At 40.4% G+C, this 22,486-nt stretch overlaps 1 protein-coding gene and 1 long non-coding RNA gene across 2 annotated transcripts in view; one reads left to right on the top strand and one right to left on the bottom strand.

Moving 5' to 3' along the window:
• LOC126416075 (protein unc-80 homolog) overlaps positions 1-22,486 on the top strand; it is a 1,008,688-nt gene that overhangs the window by 874,610 nt on the left and 111,592 nt on the right. The window contains exon 57 of the mRNA XM_050083557.1: positions 8,009-8,218. Coding sequence (XP_049939514.1) covers positions 8,009-8,218 — 210 coding nt within the window. The remainder of the gene's footprint in view (positions 1-8,008; positions 8,219-22,486) is intronic.
• LOC126416076 (uncharacterized) overlaps positions 10,291-22,486 on the bottom strand; it is a 143,788-nt gene continuing 131,592 nt past the window's right edge. Inside the window, exons 4-5 of the long non-coding RNA XR_007575409.1 lie at positions 19,440-19,650; positions 10,291-11,000 (exon numbers count right to left, since the gene is read on the bottom strand). This is a non-coding gene — a long non-coding RNA (uncharacterized LOC126416076). The remainder of the gene's footprint in view (positions 11,001-19,439; positions 19,651-22,486) is intronic.

The following is a 22,486-nucleotide window of genomic DNA, read 5'->3' as shown; positions in this document are numbered from 1 at the left end:
TCTGCATTTAAAGTCTGTTAATTCCTGTTGTGTGACCATAATCACATTGGAAACCTTTTCACTTGAATCACCTGAGTACAAATAACAGCTCCACCAGTGCACTGCCCTTTTATACCTTATGTATGAGATACTACTGCTATCTGTGTATGTGTATGTTGCTGTCCCATGACTCTGCCACGTTGGTGCATGGCCTATAAGCCATAGTCTATCTCTGACAGTACTTTGTATCAGTATTAATTAATTTTTCTCCTGTTCCACTTTCTTATGGAGTAAGGGAAAAATTACTTTCTGCATGCCTTGGTACATACTCTGATTTCTTTATTATCATTTTCTCATGATCCTGGTGTGAGAATACAATGATGCCCACAGAATTATTTAATCTTTCTCAGATACCAATTCCCTACATTTATCTAACAGTCTTTGAGGTAAAATAATCATGCTTCTCCCAAATATTAAGCAATGGAAGCTCAGTAATGTTAGGAAAAGATAGATTGCTACTCATGATAAAGATGACACATTGAGTTGCTGATAGGCACAATGAAAAGACAGTTACACATTAGGTTTCAACCAAAGGCTTCTTCAGAAAAGAAAACACGCACTTTCATACAAGTGAGCAAATGCCATCTCTGCTAGCTTGTACCAGAATGCAAGTGTCATATTGAATGAAAGTAGCAATTTGGAGTGAGAGAAGAGCACTGTCTGGCAGAGCACACAGGGACTAGATGGAGGCAGGACAAGACTGCTAGTAAACGCTTCAGGATGCTGTGACCCATGGGGATGGGAATTGGAAAAGGAGAGGAGCAGGAAAGTGGAAAGATGCATGGGTGCATTGGTAGAGATTGACTCACAGTGAGGATGAGGGGACATGAATATGGAGGAGGTGATAGGACAGAGGGAGCAGAAATTGTTGGGTGGAGGGTGGGAGGACACTAAATTGCTGTAGGTTGAGGCTGGGATCATTTCAGGAGCAGAGAATACCAACGTTCTGATGACTTTGAGTGTGAGAGTGGATCTGAGTTATATCGGCTTATTCCCCAAACCACCTTACACTTCTTTACGAGGTGACTTACTTTGACTTTGCTGCCACTCTTCTTTACTGAATAGCTTGCTGCTGGAAACCCTCTTAACTTCTTCTCCGTCAAATAACAGAAGGTACAGGAATTTTAAACTCTTTCTAATATAAAATAAGTAGACATACAAACTTTACTTTTCATCAACTAACAATAAAAATTTCACTTTCCACATTAATATGCAACTTCCTGCATGTCTCTTGTACAGACGGATATTAGAAACAAATTGAGTTGTAGTTAAAAGAAAGTTGGCTTGGATACCATGATCTTTATTAACACGAAGCTTAAAATGAGTCTTGCCCCTAACAAGGTTGCGTCAAGAGTCTACAAGAGTACTTTTTCAACTGTTCTTGTTTATATAACAATAGTCAATGACACAATAAGCACAGAGCTGCATATAAACTCCATGGTTCTTCCTTACACACTCACTAAAACATCTATGGATTGTCCGACAGGTACTTGTCTGTGCCGTCTGACTGCTGCGTCTACTTTCTTCCCGCGACTGATTTTAAACCTGTTCACACAAACGTGTGACGTGCAGTAGGTAGGATTCTACCAACCCACACTCATATCCAGAATATCATGTGTTCAAGATGGTAGAAGGCTGAGTGGTTCTAGAATTTACACAGAAATCCTCGAATCACTACAGAATGTGTTGTAAGAATAACTCACATCTACACAGTTCAGAGAAGCTGGTTGTGGAGGGGAACAGCCAGGTGACCCATGTCGTGAAGCAACCATTGAAATCAAGCATATTAAGTTCAGCTGCATGTTGTGCCACAAGGTGGTCTACCATGGTGTTGGCTACAGTTTGGCAGTGGCCGTTCATCCTGGTAGACAGGTGGTTGGTAGTCATACCAATATAAAAAAGGTCTGCAGTGACTGCAGCAGTGCTATTGTGTGACATGGCTGGGGCCCAGCCTCTGATGGGGTAGGATAAACCTGTGATAGGACTGGAATAGTAAGTGCTTGGTGGATGAATTGGCAGGTTTTGCACTAGTGTCTCCCTCAGGGATGAGATGCCTGTGGCTTGGGGTTGGGATTGGGATTCGGATTGGCTTAGGGGTGGATTACGAGGTTGTAGGGGGTTGGGTGTGTAACCAAACACCACTTTAAGAGGAGTGGAAAGGATCTCAGATAGGATGTCCCTCATTTCAAGGCATGATGACAGGTAATCAAAGTCCTGATGGAGGATGTGGTTCAGTTGTTCCAGTCCGGGATGCTAACGTATGATAAGGGGTCTCTCCTTTGTAGCTGGTCCTTGGGGGTGGTGGAGGTTGGTGTTAGATTTGGGCCCTCCATCAGACATTGCACTAGAAGAAACTGGGAGGCTTCATAACATGTTTGTGACAACAGGAAGTATCCTGATAATCCACCACCAATCAAATTCACAGATGTATATTTTGATCATCAAAAGCTGCCAAATGCAGCTTCCAGTAATTCATCAACAGCAGTTAAATCTTCATTCAGGATCTCACAACAGACACAGATCATAATCATATAGACCAGTGAAAGCTACACATAATCCTAGGCCCCCCCCTCCCCCCCTCCCCGTATCAAACACAAATAAATGAATTAAAGTAACTAAACATGGAAAAATTAATTGCACATTATTGCATGTAGAAACTAAAAAACTGAACTAATAGCAACACACAAATATTTCACTGACGATGCTGTACATGATCATGTTTGTAAATAGTTGTTTATTCCTTGAGATCTCTCATACTTCTGTTGAGTAGTGTAGTGGTATGCTCAAGTATCAGTGGAAAATTTCATTAGTAATCTATGATTTGCCATGTTACTGACAGCAATAGTCATTTTGTGGGCTTCAGTCTAGACTTATTTGATATACACTGGAGAGCCAAAGAAACTGGTATATCTGCCTGATATTGTGTAGGGCCCCCATGAGCATGCAGAAGTGGCTCTACATGATGTGGCATGGACTCCACTAATGTCTGAATTAGTGCTGGAGGGAAGTAACACCATGAATCTAGGATATTACTGTATCTCGCTACTGCAGAATAATACTGAAACAATAAAACATGAATGAGAGGAAAAAAGAAAAACCGAAAGTAAAACTCAAGGTGCAAGTAAATGCACCGTATACAACAACAAAACACAGTGCTCATACAAGCATCTGCCAACATCAAAATGTGTCAAAGGCTTTAGGAAGACTATGCAATGCTTCATAACAACAAATTGCCTCCGATGAGCATGACGTCTCAACTGCTTACATTAGATTCGTTTGAGCACTTGCGAGCGAGCTCATATGCATGTGCAATTGAGTCACATGTGAGTAGTAGCTTCTCCCACTTCTGGCTACAGGAGTGTGGCAGTTAGCTGTATAAGCAATAGCAGCAAGCAGCCAGATGCTACCCGGAAATATTTACTAGCGCACCTAAGCTCCCAGATTCACACATGCGCAGCAGGCCCGGATCTAGGGGGCAGGCAGCAAACCTGGGTATCTACCCCGGGTGACAATTTCAGAGGGTGGCAGGAGGGCGGGGGGTGGGGGGGGCAAATTCAGATTCTTGACGAAAAAAAATCTTGTTTCACAAAGCGCCTGGCATACAGCGCACGTTGGTCTATCGATTATTCGTAAGTTGATTTTTAAATGTGTACATGATATCTCTGTCAGATGAATCCCCTTTGCATCAAGAAATACACTTTCCTGCAGGCAAAAGGGGATGTGGCTATACGAGCTGATTGGAATGAAGCCGAACGGGTGAATGCCATTCACTGTTTTTGTGCTTGACTGTGTTTGCGAATGATCAGCGCTATAATTACTAGCAAAATCCATAGATTCAGACTACCACAGTGGAACTAAATGACTAACAGGAATAAAAGGTAGGAAAGATTACATATTATCTTCTCAGTGTATCCAAGAAAATGAAATTTTGACAGAAAATTTTTGGCCAGGCTGCTACACTAGTAAGGGCCAGTTGTACAGTCCCCATCTAGCAACTGTTAAAGTTCTGTTCTGGGAGTAGCACAGAAAATGCATTGTACTAACATGTAATAACAACTAACCAGAATAAACATGGCATAAGTAAACCGGTGATTGTGGCAGGGTTAGTGAAGTTCACTGGAGAATACATTTTGACACTGGCAGGAATAGTTACAGAATTTGTGATGATAAGGTTGTTTGTTAGAATGAGGAAGAAGAAGAAATGAGGTCATCACACAAATTATGCAAGAATATGTCGATTCCAGTGTGACATTCTTAATGAGTAAAAGTCATGTCCAGCATAGGACAATTACTGTTCACAATATATAAACGATCTGACAGATAACAAGTCTTCCTAGCTACTGCCTGTAAATGTTCCCTTCACCACACACCTTAAAAAACTTGATAAGTATAAAAATAGAAATAGATGTAAATGTGCCTGCAGAATTATTGCAAATCTGTGAGAGTAATGTGTTGGACTACAGAAATGTATTTTGAGATCTTCAAAGAATATGAAGTGATTATTCCATCCTAATAACCAACCACAGTATCCATTATCAATTAAAATAAACTGAGGCCTGTTAATGAATTATAATAATAATGAAACCAAGTGTAATCAACACATTGAAAAATACTACACATTAACAGTGTAGTCACAGAACCAGTTGAATTTTTACATTCAAGGAATTTGATTACAACTACACTATGGGCGAAAAAGAAGCAAACAGAGGATCGAAAACGATTTGGAGTACTTTGATAATCAAACAGATTTTTCAAATTCAGCATTGAATGTGTTTGTAACAGAAAGTTTACAATCAGAGTGCAGTGCCAGTTTTGAGTTGTCGCAGTTTTATTTATTTATTTATTTATTTATCTCTTGTTCCGGTGATCCATGTTGTGACAGTATCACAGGATATGGAACGTGTCAATTTTACAAGCTTTTGGCCAGAATTTATGGTAATACATAAAACAAAACAAAAACAGTAAACAGTAACTTAGGTCCCACTACAAAAAAATACATTTTAGATATAGATAGAGATTACAAAACAAAAAACAGTGAACAGTAACTTAGGTCCCACTACAAAAATACATTTTAGAGAGAGATAAAGATTACAAAATAATAAGTGTTACAAAGAAATAAATATTGCAAAATATATGTTCACAATAAAAATATTCGGTATTACAAACACAAATTTGGGCATTTCACAATACAAGAGATGTTAAACACTGTAGTTCAGGAACTCTTCTAATGTATAAAATGATCCTTGCAATAGGAACTGCCTTAAGGTTTTTTTGAACAGGAGATCATCATCTATCAAACACTTAATTCTTGAAGGGAGGGCATTAAAAATCTTACAGCCACTGAAATGGACTCCTTTCTGCACCATACTTAGATTTGGCTGTTCATAGTGTGACATGTCTTTAAATGTGAAAGTCATTCGGGAACTGAAGGTGAATCATCAGGAAATGGAAAGATGTATGTTGGAATTTACTAGCAGAAACACATAAATAATTAAATATATCAGGGAAATGATAGTAGTTGAATATGTATTTATGACTGTAATAAGAATAAATGGAGTTGGGCAAGACATAACGAGACAATCTTGTGCTAAATGGACCAAGGATATTTTCTGGATTTGAAGATATAAGGGAAGATAAAGAAAACTAATCATGCGCTAACAGATGTCATTAGAACACAGGCAGGAGCAGTACGGATGTATGCTATTTAGCCAAAGACCATAATGCATAGAGAATCTTGGAGGAGCTGCAGCTTGGTGGTAGTGGTTAATGAGTTCTGTTTATTAGGAAGCCTTCAGTCCGATCACATTACATGAACTCTGATAAATCATACAATGTGGAATTGTGAAATGAATTGAATGAATTATTTCTGTATTTAAAGAAAATCGTTAATGCATATAAGTGAGCCAAGAAACGAGATTCTTCTCATTTTCTTTACATTGTTGTTGCCTTTATTAATACTGGACCTACAGGGTGTACATAAAGTTTCGGAACACTTTCAATTATTTATTGCACAAGTGCTAAACATTGTACAGATGTCATACAAACATTCGATATGCGAACCATGAGTGAGTGACCTGGCAGATATCAATACAGTAATCAAATTCTTGCCATACCTGTCCTAGCATGGCATCGTCAACTTTGGCAGTCACTTCTCATATTCTCTCACAAAGCTCTGCCACATCACATCGTAGATGTGGTACATACACAAGATCTTTAATGTGTCCCCACAGAAAAAAGTCATGTGGAGTGAGATCTGGTGATCGGGGAGACCATTTCATGAAACAGCTGTCCCCTTCTGCAGCATGGCCAATCCATCAATGTGGCAGCTCCGTGTTCAAGTACCCTGGAACTTCACAATGAAAATAGGGTGGAGCCCCATCCTGCTGTAAGATGAAAGGAGAGTCCGATTGCACTTGAGGCATCACCCATTGCTGCAACGTGTTCATATGGGAATATCCAGTGACAGTGTTCTCGGCAAAGAAGAATGGCCCATACGGTTTTTGATGTAACAAGGCATAAAAAACATTTACCTTTAGAGAATCATGCCCAAATTCAATGCATTCATGTGGATGCTTTGTAAACCAGATTCAACAATTATGCCTGATCACTTTCCCATTAGTGTGAAAAGTGGCTTCATCGCTAAAAATTAAGCAATCAACAGTGCCTTCCCCTTCCTCATTTAATTGTTGCAACTGCGAACAAAATTCAAAATGCTTGTCTTTGTCATCTCCAATTTTAATGGTTTCATGGACAGCTTCTGTCGCAGGACTTTCCACACCATCATTGGAACAGTTTCAGGTTCATGGGATGCACAACACACTGATTTCTTTGGACTCCTTATGAATGTGTCTTGTACACACTCCACATTCAGTTCACTCACACTGGGATGTCTGCTTCTCTTTGCTGGGCATAAGCAAGCCGTCGTAACAAATTTGTTATGCTAGTGGTAAATGGCCTTCCTTGTTGGTGGCTTCTTACCGTACTTGGTTCTAAAAATCCATTGAACAGCTGTAGCACACCTGTTTTTGTCAAACTCCAACACACAGAAAGCTTGCTCCGCACCTGAATGCGCCATGTTTGTGACTAGTGATGACTATCAGCAAATCACCAAACTACGCTGTGGCAGTATACATGAAAAAAAACTTTCATGGTTTCTGTTCAAAATGACATTTGTATGATATCTGTACAATGTTTGGTTCTTGTGCAATAAATAATTGAAAGTGTTACTGGACTTTATGTACGCCCTGTACTTGTAGAGCTGTTGAGATCTCCCTGAAGTATGGACAAGTTAAAGACATGAATGCATTGTAGTTGTTTTCTTTTGAGATGGCAGCACACTCAAAAAAGTAGTAGATGTTTTTTATAGGTGAGTCAATCACCATAGACTATTACATAACAAATTTACACTTGTTATCAGTTACATATTAAATAATGTACTTACTTTAAATATACTTGTTTGCTCAATCTGATGTCAGTTGCAACACTCCTGCTTTTATTCTGTGATTTCAAAACTATAGAAAAATCCACACTTCATAACCTATATTTACACATCATTTCCATTTTGTCTTTGTCACTTAAGCCCCTAATGTAATACATATCACACATAGTGAGTATTTTCCTTTTAATACTATTTTACATTTTTATAGAACATTATTATGAACTTATTTGTGTATTGATGTTTATGATTCAGTTTTGGTTTCTCGTAGATGATGATTATGTAAACAATAAGTGTGTGAATCACACAAAATAAAGCTGTGACTGCTGGAACTCTAAAAAAGAATTAGTCATTATATTGTTATGTGATGAACTATAAAGCAAAGCATATTGTGTGAAAATGGTAGCCTTAGCTTTTATTTTACTTTGTTATTTTTCAGTCTCTCCTTATCATATTTTGATCATGCAACACATTAATGAGTTTTTAATATTGATAAAGTTTTTGGAACAACTTCATTTCCTCACTATTTTGTAGATGCACCACGCCTACGACAAGTTGACATTAGTTTCATGCTGACTGTTGTTCTCCATGCCCTTTGCCCCCCTGCGACAAAGACAGCACCAGTTACCACACAGAACATCAAGTCAGCTTCAGAAACTCGCACTGGAAGTCATAGCTATGGCAACAGAGAAAATAAGAAGCCAACAAAAATATCAATGTCACTCTACCAAGTGGCATTTCTGGGTAAGTACCGTAGTATATAACAACATTCTGGTATTAAGTGTCTCTTACGAAAAGTTGCCACTTAGTGTTAGAACATGTTGCCCTTCCAACTTTATCTTTAGTTGCCTTTACTGCTTTCTCAACATACAGGTTGAATAATATAGGTGACAAGCTACAGCCCTGTTCCACATCCTTCTCAACTATAGTGTCCCTTTCACATTCTTCAACTCTTACAGTTGCCTTTTGATTTTTAAACAATTTGTAGATAAACTATTGTGTCCTATATTTTATCCCTGCTAACTTTGGAATTTCAAAGACTGCTTGGAGCCAACATAGTCAAATCTACAAATACTATAAATGTGGATTTGCTTTTTTTCAGTCTGCCTTTTATTATAAACTGTAGGCTCAGTATTGCCTTACTAGTATTTACTTTTCTCCAGCAGTCAAACCGATCTTCCATGAAGTTGGCTTCTTCCAGTCTTTCCATTCTTCTGTAAACAGTTCATGTTGGTATTTTGCAACTATGTATTTTTAAACTGATTGTTCAGTATTGTATACATCTTTCAGCATCTCCCCTCCTTGGCATGGGGATTGTTACATTCTTCTTAAAGTCTTAGGGTATTTCACGTGCCTCGTATATCGTAAAAACCAGCTGGAATAGTTTTGTCATTGTTCATTTTCCTGAGGAACTCAATATCTGAGGGAATGTCATCTATTCTTGATACCTAGTTTTGAATTAGATCTATCATCGGTCTTTCAAATTCTTCCCACAGTATCATATCTCCCATCTCATCCCCACCTACCTGCACTTTCCTATCCCAAATACTGTCTTCAAGTTAGTTTCATTTTGTGTAGGAATTCTAGTGTGTGTGTGTGTGTGTGTGTGTGTGTGTGTGTGTGTGTGTGTGTGTTTGAGAGGAAGAGAGAGAGCATTTCTGTTGATTGAACCTACAGGTTACATGACTCACATGTTGATGCTGACCAAAAACCGCTTCACATTTTGCCAAGGTAATTATTGGGCAGCAGTACTGGGGAGGCAGCTGGTTTGCACACTTCTCTCCAGGAAATTAACATCAAATTCCAAAATGAGAGCTGCTACATTCCTTTCAGGTAGTTGCTCAGTGAACACACACACACACACACACACACACACACCACACACACACACACACACACACAGCCTCAGGTAAGGGGACAGACTACTTCATTCATGATTTGCATAACGTCATGTGGAAATTTTGTTACTTATTGTCATAAAACAAATGGCTTATGAAATACACATATCATAACCTGACAGAGTTTGAAATGGGCTTCATTGTGGGTCTCCATTTGCCCGTCTGGTCAAATAGTACAATATCTAGATTTGTGGGGCATTCAGATGTGGCAGTGGCCCAGTGTTTGAATGCAAGGGAATGTGAGAGCATATGTTCTTGTCATTAGACTCCAGCTAACAACTTCTGGCCACCACAAAAGACAAGCACCTCATAATCCCTTCAGATCTGCTCCTGTCATCTAAGAACGACTAATGGACTTCCTCCAACATTCTGTGTCATTCCACACTACGGAATGGGGTCTAGCAGTCAGCAGACTGCCATCAGCAGCACAATACGAAGAACTGCGTTTGGAGTAGTACCATGACAGGGAACATGGACTGCTATGAGTGACATCACACTTGTGTTCAGCAATTAATTGACACTCTGAACCACCCTCGATGACCATCATTGGCGACTATGGTGGCCTGGAGAAATGTCTTGTTTTGGTGTCCTGTTTTGCGGAGGCACAGCAATGTTACTTCTGACACAATGATGTGTGGAGCCATCAGGTATAACTTCAGGTCACACTATCATGGACCCATTCTACTACGCTGCAAAAGTTATCTCCATAAGGACGCCATTACAGTGTGGCTAATGGCTGTAATTTACTTTGTAGAGCTGGCCATGATGTCTCCTTTGTTGATACTGCTCAGTACCCTTTATCCATGTCGTCTCGTTGTCTAGGCTATGATTCCTTTGCTGCTCTGGATGCAAGAAAAAGTGTGGGTTTTTGATTATCACTGGACTAACCAAATCATGATGCAGCATTCCACGGTTTGTTTAAAAAAACACATATTTATTACCAGAACTTGATAATGACTACACTCGACCGCAGCTAAAAGTCAAGTGGCCAAAGTCACGCTGCACACCAAAGATCATGGTCGTAGCTACAGAGAACATATAATTTCAATATTGATTATTGATCTCAACACCTATCCTAATATCATATTAAGCAAATGCTTTTTAACACAACTTTAACTAGTGTATAATGTAACAAAATGAAGTCTATTTGTCAGTTCCATTACAAATTCTGACACCAGAAAAATGGAACTGCCAAGAATATGATTTTAAATAAATTAAAATTTTTAATAGGACTCTTTTCTTTGAATTTTGCTATCTTCCCGCCCATAGCAGTGGGGATGACATTAGGTTTACCACTGAAATTGTGTTACACTAAGTGAAGGAAAACATAAAACTGTTAATTTTAAGGTAAATGAAATACAAAAGAAGATTTACAATTTTCACTTAGATGAGTCCATAATGTGGTAGCACTTCACATTAAACCGTTGAAAGGTTGTAACTTTCGGCTATTGGTTTGTTTTACCTTCTTTTGTTCACCATTTTACTCACTACTCACAGTAATGTCCCACATTGTCCATCTGCACTTAGATGACCTCCCTTAATAGGTATTATTTCTGCTTGTAATGGAGCAAGTCCATTTCCACAGCTTAGCTGTTTGTATTGCATCGTTGATTATAATGCCATGTTATCTAAAAATCAAATACAGAGATCACCTTTTGGTTATATAATGTTTAAATGTAAGTGCATGGTTAGGATACATATTTATTCTTCTGGTAATGTTTATCTAGTGGGAGAAATTTACAGGATCTGTCTGAGTGATACTGTGCAGGTAGGGACTGGTCCAAAAAGTATCTTTTAACTAACTATAAATTCAATAAATTTGTAATACAAATGCATTAACATACTGGGTGTAAATGTCTTATTGCAAACTATAACACTTACACCGAGGATAAACAAAAAATTAAATTGGTTTCAAAAGTAAAGCTACAGTCAGTCTGTTAAAGGGTTCATATTCATAGTAAAAGTGCAAGGGTAGAATCATGGTTGTTTGAAATTTTTAGGATGATATGTATATATCAAAATTAGAAAAATATTAATGCATATGCTTTGCAGTGGTTGAGAAACAAATATACAGTAATTCATGTTTTAATTAAAACGGTCCTCATCCTTGTTTAGTTGGACATTTCAACAACTTAGGTGTGTAGTAATTAGGACTCTGCCTTTAAGATTTAAAAAAATTTATAAACTGTTAACTGTTGCAAGACAGATTTAGCACTGATTAGTGTTTTACATTTTAAATGATTCCTCAATGAGTGTGGTGTGAGAAGGCTACACAAGCTAAAATTACACACATTATCAAATATGATTCAAATTGCATAAACATAGAGAAATAACAAGAACTAACATGATAACCATATTACACAAAGAAAATTCATAGCAAACATTTCATACAGCAAATACATTTTAAACAAATAATAAACATTTTCAGGGACACAAAACTGTACCAAAATCAGTCAATTTTTATACACAACATTTCATAACTTCCAGTTAAAAACTTTTGTTGAGTCACCTTTTAACTTCCACAGAATAGTATTACCCCTGTTGTTTATACAATTTCAATTAAACCATATTCCTTAGTCCGAGAACTTTCCTGGATTTAGCATACACCAACCAGTATGCATTAGGGTGTGTATTCTCCACAATCTCACATGGACACATGTAGATATCAAAGAATTTCTTTATTTCAGAAGTTAATATTTTTGATTTCTCATGTGATTTTACTAAAACATAATCTCCACCTTTAAACTTGGTTGTCTTAATCTTGCTATCATGTCGTCTTTTTCTAATTCCCCTCCTGTTTTATCATGGTTTCTTTGACTATGGCTTCACATTCACGCATAGTTGTCATTGTGCATGGTGTAAATTCTATGAGTTCAGTGATAAATTCTGTGAGTTCAGTGATAATGTTGTCTGGTTTTTGATGAAACATAATTTAATAAGGTGAAAATCCTGTGGAAGTATGTTGCAAGCTATTCATGACATCTTCAAAGTCTCGTACATAGTCGTACCATGTATGATGTTTATGACTGCAATATGTACAACATAAACGACCAATCTCGCGCGTATACTTCACAGCTGGGTTTAATGACAGATTATATACAGATATTTGAACATTTTTGATTTCTGATTTATCAACAAAGGCTTTTCAAACTTTTGACAAAAACTGCAAGCTGTTATCCGACAAGATCGCATTTGGTTTCCCGATGTTCAAGAAATAGTGTTTTTCAACTTGTAACTATCTCTTTACCTGTGGCTTTTCTGACAGGATACAGCTTGATTAGTTTAGAAAATACATCCACCATGACAAAACTGTAGCAGTGGCCACTCCTATTCCTTGGAAGAGGCCCACAGAAATCAACAGTGACTTAGTCCAGAGGTTGTGCAGGAGTAACGTTTTGCATGTCACCTTGACATTTTCTGTTACTTACTTTGACTAGTTGGCACTTATCATAAGTTGACAATTCTTTTATAACTTTCTTGGCCATATTGTAGAAGTAGATATTTTCTTGTAATTTCTGCATACATTTCTGAATCCCACAATGGCCATAAGCTCTTATGTGTATACCTAATTAGCCTCTCAGCTTCATCTGTTTCCAATTGTCCAAGTCTTCATCAGTTCTCCTAAATAGAGTACCCTTAAACACCTTATGGTACTTGTCTAGTTTTTAATTGTTCTTTTTTCTTAAACAGCCCTTTATTAATTCCCAATTTGTATAACAGTTCTGGCTCCTCTTGATTTTATCACACAATGATCTAACAACTTTTTCATCTGTGACCCATTTAGTATACCTCATTTTAAACCGTTTTTCTTCATTCTGATCAAAAATTTCTGTTTCCCCTCCTGGTGGTAGCCTTGATAGAGCATCTGCAACTATGTTGTCAATTCCTTTAATATATTTAATTTCAAAGTTGAATTGTTGTAAATACAATGGCCATCTTGTAAGCCTATCATGATAAAGCTTGCATTCCTGTAAATAGCTTAAGACTTTATGATCAGAGTACACTATTACCTTATGTTCAGGTAAATAGGTCCTGAATTTTGAAACTGACCACTGCATGGCTAATAACTCTTTTTCTGTGACTGTATATTTTTTTTCACATTTCAATAGCATTCTGCTTGAAAATGCAACTGTAGAATGAACTGTCTGCCCATTGTCTTCTTTTTCTTGAAATAATTCAGCACCTAACCCATAATCACTACTGTCAGTATATAAACAGAAAGGTAAATTGAAATCTGGCCTGTGTAGCAGGTTCTGGTTATTCAGTTCTTTTTTCTATTTTGTCGAAAGCCTCTTGACAATCTTTACTCCATATCCAAACAGTGTCCTTCTTCAATAAGTTACTTAGACAGGGTGCATTTAAGCTTTGTTTACTTACAGATTTTCTGTAGAATCTACATAGCCCATAAAATGATTTCAGTTGTTTTCTGTTATGAGGTATAGGAAACACTGAAATAGCTTTAATGTTGTCTGGATCTGCCAAAATTCCTTTTTCTGTTATGACATCTCCTAAAAATTTTAACTCAGGTACTGCAAATTTGCACTTTCCTAGTTTTAGTGTCATTCCCTCTCTTCTAAGTTTATTACACACCTGTTTTAAAAGCCCAACATGCCCATTCCAATCTTGTCCAATTTTCTAAAATGTCACATACATAAATCACTAATTCTGATACAATTTCCTGCCCAAGCACATGGTCTAAAGCTCTAATGAATTCTGCTACTGATGAGTTCAAGCCAAAAGGGACCACACAATACTAATAGCAATGACCATTGTATAGAAAATCAGTGTATTTCCTAGAGTTTGGTGCCAGGGGTACTTGGTGAAAGCCTGAGGTTAAGTCTAGACTTGACATTAATTTTATATCCTTGAACTTGTGCAACAGCTCATCGATGTTTTTAGGGTGGTCTGTTTCCCTGTATAAGATCTTATTTAATGGCCTGGACTCTAGAACTATTCTTACAGCCCCATCTGTCTTTGACACAATTACCAGTGGGTTATTATAAGCACTGATAGTCCTTTCAATAATGCCACACACTTCCATCTTATGTAATTCTTTCTCAACCACTGTACGTTTTTCCATGGGAATACCATACAGTTTTATGAAAAATGGGTCATGGCGTCTCACTAGAAAATTTCATTGGTAACCCCTAACTTTCCCTGGAATGTTAGCAATGTTGTGTTGGCTGAAGAGCCAACACCGTGTTACTAGAGGAGGCCGAAATGCACGCATTTTAGCTCACGCAGGCTGGCGTGAAGAGGGGAGAACTATACTGACTGGAGGTCTGGAACATGACAAGGAATGAGAATTCAGAAAGCGGACGTAATTAGTTTCATACTTAACTTTAATCCATTAATGATGAACGTCGCTCTTGACGGTACATGATTCACAATATTACCTGTTCAGAATAGTAACTGAATATGGTGCCCTGCTAGGTCGTAGCAAATGACGTAGCTGAAGGCTATGCTAAACTGTCGTCTCGGCAAATGAGAGCGTATGTAGCCAGTGAACCGTCGCTAGCAAAGTCGGCTGTACAACTGGGGTGAGTGCTAGGGAGTCTCTCTAGACTAGACCTGCCATGTGGCGGCGCTCGGTCTGCAATCACTGATAGTGGCAACACGCGGGTCCGAAGTATACTAACAGACCACGGCCAATTTAAAGGCTACCACCTAGCAAGTGTGGTGTCTGGTGGTGACACCACATTCCTCGCCCGCAAATCGGCGTACGGTTGTGGTATAAGGCCTCTGTCTCCCTGGGGACGACCCCATGTTGGCGTATGTGATGAGGTGGAGAGAATAACAACAGGCAAGGCTGTGCCACTCGCACCCTGCCATTCGGACCGCGGGGAGCTAGGGAACACCTGAAAACCTACTCCAGGGTGCACGCCAACATGCGGTGTATGCGCCCGTAGAGAGACAGGAGGGGCCGAAGGGCTGACCTCCATTGGGCCGGGTCACCCGACAGGCGAAGACGACATGTGGTCTGGAGCAGGCAAGAGTTTCATGTCGGAGGACAACTGGTCACGGGGAGTGATCGGTGGCGCGTAACCCAGGGAGGCACTCGACAGCTGCAGCAAAGCGTCCACTGCAGGCGTTGCCGGCAGGAGAACAGGCGGCGGCAGCGGCACGTCGCCATGGGGCAAAATGGAAGGCAGCATTTGGAACACCTGGGGCTGAGGCGAGCCAGTAGATGGGTCTCTTGGGCGCTGACCGGACGGCACCGTCGCTGAAAGCAGACGGGGAGCAGCAGACAGAGGCGCAGCTGATTGAGATGCCGGCGCACCTCACCAGAGGCCCCCAAAACCCGATACATAGCGCGTCCGAGGCAGCGAAGAATGTGCCCTTCGAGCCAATGACGTGAACCTCGATAGTGACGATAGTAGACAACGTCGCCCGGAGCAAAAGCAGGTGTCTGCCGCTGCACAGGAACCTGATGCGGCGGATGTAGCAAAGACATCAAGGTTTGATGATGGCGACCGTGGAGCAACTCAGCCGGCGAGCGACCATCTTGGGGCTGAGACCAATACAAGGACAAAAAGAGCAATAACGCGTCCTCCCGAGAATATACGACTCTTTCAACTTCAACATCTGTTACTTGAAAGTCCTGACCAATCACTCAGCGGCACCGTTTGACTGTGGCAAAAACGGCGCGGACGTCAGATGTTGAATACCATTGGCCTTGCAGAATGACTGAAATTCTGCGGACATGAATTGTGGGCCATTGTCAGAAACAATTGTCTGTGGAAGACCTTCAATGCAAAAGATAGCAGATAACACTTGGATGGTGGCAGATGATGTCGTGGAAGACATCCGGACAACAAAAGGAAAATTACTGAATGAATCTATCACAACCAACCATCGAGCATTCCAGAATGGACCAGCAAAATCGATGTGTAAGTGTTGCCAATGGAAAGTGGCTTTTGGCCATGCAAAGAATTTCCGCGGTGGTGCTGATTGTTGTTCGGCACACACCATGCAAGAAGAGCACATATTCGTAATCGTGGCATCGATTCCGAACCAAGTACAGCGCTGACGAGCAAGTTGTTTTGTTCTCGCTATACCCCAATGTCCTTGGTGGAGAAGCTTTAAGACAGAGGACTGTAATGAACGTGGGACCACGTCCCTGGACTGATCATTATCAGAACGCAACAGCAAAACACCACGTTGAACAAAAAGTCTCTCCTTGTGAGCAAAAATTCGGCAAACCAACAGGTCCCCAATCCGTGACTTTGACAAGGGCCATTGCATAGCAACAAAACGCAGAATGGTAGCAAGGACAGGGTCATCAGTTGTGGCTGAATCTACACGACGAAAATGAATCGGAAACGATTTGACCACATCATCGGTTTCCGAATCAACGAACATGCAAGCAAGTTCGGAGGAATCGAAGGCCCTATCCTCAGCAACAGGCAAATGGGACAACGCATCAGAATTTCCGTGCTTAGCAGTGGACCGATACAAGATATCGTAGTGGTACTGAGAGAGGAAAATAGACCAGCGAATGAATTTCTGCGCTGTATGTGGAGGTACAGGCTTGTTCGGGTGAAAAAGCGATGTCAAAGGTTTGTGGTCTGTGATTATGGTAAAGTGACGACCATACAAGAAGTCATGAAACTTTGTAACACCAAATACGAGAGCCAATGCTTCTTTCTCAATCTGTGAATAATTTCTTTTCGCAGATGAGCGCAATTTGGACGCAAAGGCAATAGGGCGATCGTGCGAACCATCTTTGTGCACAAGCACAGCACCTATCCCGAAATCCTATGCATCCACCCTCAACAAAAGGGGCTTCTGGGGATCAAATGACATAAGGCAAGTATTGGAAAGCAACACCGATTTCAACCGGCGAAAGGCGCGTTCGCATTCCATCGTCCAGACGAACGGAACACCTTTACGGTGTAAGCGACGAAGCGGAGCTGAAATGGAAGAGGCATGCGGCACTTATCGGTGATAATAGTTGATTTTTCCCAGCACACTCTGTAGCTGCTTCAAATTCTGCGATGAAGGCAAGTCTTGTATGGCACAGAGGTGCGTGGGACTGGGATGTATGCCTTGGGCATGAGTACATGGCCCAGGTATGGCAAGTCACGAGCAAAAACCACACATTTGTCCTTCTGTAAGCGAAGACCATTTTGTCGCAAGACCTGAAATAATGTTCTGAGATTGGCTAAATGTTCTTCATCCGTCTGTCCGGAGATCACAATATTGTCCAGATAGTTTGCTGCAGTAGGGACCGATGAACAAACAGTTTGTAGATATTGCTGAAACAATGCAGGGGTGGATGCACACTCGAATGGCAGTCGTTTGAATTGATACAAACCAAGATGCGTGTTAACTACCAAAATGCGCTGGGATTCTTCATCCACTGGTATTTGCAAGTACGCATCTGATAGGTCCAACTTCAAAAAATATTTGCCTGGGCACAGTTTGTCAAAATGATCTTCCGGGTGGGGTAAAGGGAAAGTTGCAATCACTAGTTGTGGATTCACTGTTGCCTTGAAGTCCACACAAAGTCTCAGTTTTCCCGAATGTTTTGGCAAAATTACTAAGGGTAATGCCCAGAGAGAAGCCTGCACATGTTCAATTACATCTTGTGATTCCAAATTCGTGTAATGTTTTTGCGACCTCATCACGCAATGCGTGGGGAAAAATGTGCACTCTGAAAAATTTCGGTTGCACGTTTACTTTCAGTTCCAAATGTGCTTTATAGTTCTTAGCGCAACCAAGGCCCAGTGCAAAAATGTCTGCCAATTCTTCATATAGACAAGAAACACTGTCTGAAGGCAAAGTCTGGTTCACTGATAGGACTTGATTTACTATAGACAAGTTAAACAACTGAAATAAATCGAAGTCAAACAAGTTCACTGCAGAAGAAGAACAAAGGACGTAAAATGACACAAGTTTTGTTTGTCCTTTGTATGTTGCAAGAAGGCTGCACTGTCCTAACACAGGGATCTCTTGACCTGAATAGCTAGTTAACGTAACATTTGCGGCACGCAACGGAGGTGTGCCCAGCAGTTTGTAAGTGTCTTGATTGATCAGTGAAACTGCAGCTCCGGTATCAAGCTGGAATGGAATCACTTTGCCATTAATGTCCAAGTCTACAAAATGTTTATTGTCCTGCTGATGACAAGAGCGACTATCTTGTGCAACGTGAACTGACATTGGTACAAAATCACTTGCAACTTGATGGGAGTTCCGGCGATGTCGGCGCACACTATTTGTGGGATGAACACAGTCACTGTTAGAGAGAGTGGCACTGGGCGGAGTGGAATGAACAACATGAATTTCCATGGGCGAAGTTTCGCGAGCCTGAGTATCCGTAGTTCGATTCCAATTCCGGCGTGAAGCAAAGGGCCTAGAGTGGTTTTGAGTTTCTGATCTGAGCTTTTTCTGGCAAACACTCTGAACATTTCCTTTTGTATTACAGTAAAAGCAAATAGCTTGGCGTGACGGACAATTCTCACGCGAATGTTTTGTAGCACACCGCGGGCATGATTTGAGCACTGCATTTGCTTGCCGGCGCGGCACACATGGCTGAGAGCCTGGCGGCAGCGGTGCGGCCGGGCGCGAGGGCTGTTTACTGCTCCATGCAGCCCACCTGGTGGGCCGGTTAACCTGACACACGGCTGGCGAAGTTTCAAATGATTCCTGAGCAAAGTCAAGTGTGTCCTGCCGATCCAATATGTCTATCACTTGTTGAAGGATGGGATTGACTAGTTTCAAAATCTGTACCCTTATACAAACATCAGAAACGTTCTGTGCAATTGCATCACGTACCATAGTATCTGAATAAGGGAGTCCACATTGACACTCAAAAGCACAATCCCTAGTAAGGCCTTGCAAGTTTGCAACCCACTCTCGATTAGTCTGACCTGCCGTACGTTTTGTACGAAAGAAGGTATGCCGTTTCGCAACTACATTGACTGACTGTTTGAAATATGCATCTAATGCAGACAAAATTTTGTCATAGGACAGAGTTGCTACGTCGCGTTGGGGAAATAATTTGACTATCACACGGTAGGTTTGCACACCGACGGATGACAAAAGAAAAGGCTGCTGCTCGTTACCTTGAATTCTGTAGGTGGCGAGATGAAATCCAAATTGGCGTGACCACTCTGTCCAGCTTTCCAGTGCAGCATCAAAAGGTCAGAATGTCAGTGCAACTGCGTGTTGTGGCTGCGTTAGTGGTGGAGCGGCGGCCGCTGCATCGTTTTGCATTGCACGTTGACCCTGGACGAGCTGTCCAAGGGCATCTAGTAAGGCCTGCGTCTGCTGATTCTGTAAGTGATAAAATTTGGACAGTACATCTGGCATTTGTGGTGAAGCCATTACACAAGTAAATCAGGGCAGTATAGATAAGAACACCATTTGGACTCGTCGTCAATGATGTGTTGGCTGAAGAGCTGAAATGCACGCGTTTTAGCTCACGCAGGCTGGCGTGAAGAGGGAAGAACTATACTGACGGGAGGTCTGGAACATGACAAGGAATGAGAATTCAGAAAGCGGACGTAATTAGTTTCATACTTAACTTTAATCCATTAATGATGAACGTCGCTCTTGACGATACGTGATTCACAATATTATCTGTTCAGAATAGTAACTCAATATGGCGCCTTGCTAGGTTGTAGCAAATGACGTAGCTGAAGGCTATGCTAAACTGTCGTCTCGGCAAATGAGAGCGAATGTAGTCAGTGAACCATCACTAGCAAAGTCGGCTGTACAACTGGGGCGAGTGCTAGGGAGTCTCTCTAGACTAGACCTGCCATTTGGCGGCGCTCGGTCTGCAATCACTGATAGTGGCGACACGCGGGTCCGACATATACTAACGGACCGCAGCCGATTTAAAGGCTACCACCTAGCAAGTGTGGTGTCTGGCGGTGATACCAAAAGTAACCCCCAACTTTCCCTGGAATGTTGCTAAAGACATCATTGTATTCCCATAACAAAGACTCTAGTTCCTGTTTTTGCCAATTCCTGTTTTCAACCCCCCTGTTATTACTTCTGTTTCAAATGTTCCCAGAGTGTCCTCTTGAATGGAAATTATAGTTTTCTTTCGAATGGAAGTTGTTATTGTGACTATTTTGTTCCCTATGATGAAAAGTATGGTTGCTAGACCTACTGTTTTCCTTTCTGTTAAAATTAGTATTTCCCCAACTATGATCCCCACCTCTCTGTGTGTGATTGAAATGGTCTTTTGGTTTCCCCACTTTGTCCATAATTCTGTTTAGTTTGTCCACATAGATTAGCAATTGTTCAGTGTTGTCATCTGGTCCATAAACTACATCCCATTGTAAATCAATTGGCAACCTTCTCTTTAAAGCATCAATCTAAAGAGTTTACTCAATTGTACAAGTTTCTTCAACTGATTTTTACAAAACTGTTTCATAGTCCCCTGTGTTTCCCTGTAATTTAGTCCATTCAGGAACTCACTCTTTATCCTGGCTTGTTCAGTTTCAGACCAGAACCGTTTTAAGGACTCTATTTCAAATTCTGCATGACATGTCCATAGAAAAAATTTGATTGGCCCATGACAAAGATACCCCCTCCAAAAAATTTTTCACAGCTTAATTTTCAAACTTCCACTCATATTAAGCAAAAAGTTGTCCCTACAACTCTGTAGAAAGTTGACAGGGTGCAATCTACACTCATTGGAAAAGTTTTTTACTGGAATATTGGCTAATAAGGTACGTGTGTTCATATAAAAAATTTTGTTAGCTACATCATTGCTAAGTATTTCAGACTTGTGGTTTAACTCTGATATTTTACTTTTTAGTTCAGTAACATTTGTCGTAGTTTCCACCTTGTGGAGTTTAACAGTGTCCTTGACTGTTTCCACTTCATAATTCACAACAGTTAGTTTCAAATCTACTCTACTTTCAAGACCTACAGCCATAGCTTTTGCATTTGCACAAACTGTATCTATTTGTCCATTAATATTAACAAAACACTTCACATTTTTCTCTCTGTCCGTGACCAGCTCATTTTCTGCAGATTGAATTTTGTTGCTCAGACTAGATTTTACTTCTCCCACTTTAGATTCTACTGCCAAAATCTTTGTTTCAGCCCTGCTAAGTTTCTTGTCTATCTTGGATATGCCGTTGCATAGTTTATTACTGCAAAGTAAGACATTGTCACTTTTTTGCTCATCACTCCCTCAAGATGCGATACTTTCTGGTTCATGTTCTGTAACTGTTCCTCATTTGCTTGTAAGCATGCTACAACTGTTTGATTTAAAGCTAATGATTGTTCCATCATTTGTAACATTGATTTTATGTCCGTCATCTCCCATTCTGATGAATTAAGACTCTGATCTGCTTCTTTGAATGACTCATCTTCTGTTTTTATTGGCATGTCTAAGTTCCCAAAGAGTGACAAATTTTCACAATCCTGCTTGGATTCAACACTGCTTTCCTTTTATACAACGGTTGTTTTTGTAAAATTTCACAAACAAAATAATAAAAGAAATAAAAATCACTACACAAATGTACTTATCTTTTCAGTGGGTCTTCACTCATGTTGTCAGTCCACTTTACCATTTTGTTTCGTATTCCTTTACTTCCATGTATTGCACTTCTTTTCACCATGTGGTTATGAGACAAGATTATTCTTTTTTTTTTGGGGGGGGGGGGGGGCAGTTCCAGCCTCTGGCCAGGTCTGTATGGAACATAAGCCTCTCCATCGTCTTCTGTCTTGCCACCATCTCTCCGTCTTCACCTTGGTCCAGTCTTCTCCTTTCTTCGGGACACATTCCTCTACTCCTTTCAGCCATCTGTCTCTCAGTCTTCCTCTTGGTCTCTTTCCTTCCAGTTTCATCTCATGTATCCTCCTGGATATCCTCTTCTCCTCCATTCTCTTAACATGCCCATGCCATCTCAGCCTTGATTTCTCTATCTCTTCCTGTAATGGTTCCACTTCATTAACTCTCTGATCCTCTAATTTCTTAACATGTCTATTTTTGTCACTTCAGTACTGTTTCTCAAAGACCTTGTACTTTGCTTTTCTCTCTTTCTTTCATAACCCAGGTTTCTGATGCATGTGCCAGGATCGGGACATAGTATGACCGGTATATAACATTTTTACTGATTTGGGGCACATCCTTGCTCTATATCAGGCT

Source organism: Schistocerca serialis, chromosome 8 (assembly GCF_023864345.2).
Source record: "Schistocerca serialis cubense isolate TAMUIC-IGC-003099 chromosome 8, iqSchSeri2.2, whole genome shotgun sequence".
Taxonomy (NCBI): Eukaryota; Metazoa; Arthropoda; class Insecta; order Orthoptera; family Acrididae; genus Schistocerca; species Schistocerca serialis.
Note: the sequence above shows the minus strand (reverse complement) of the source record. Positions and strands in the feature narration are given on the sequence as shown.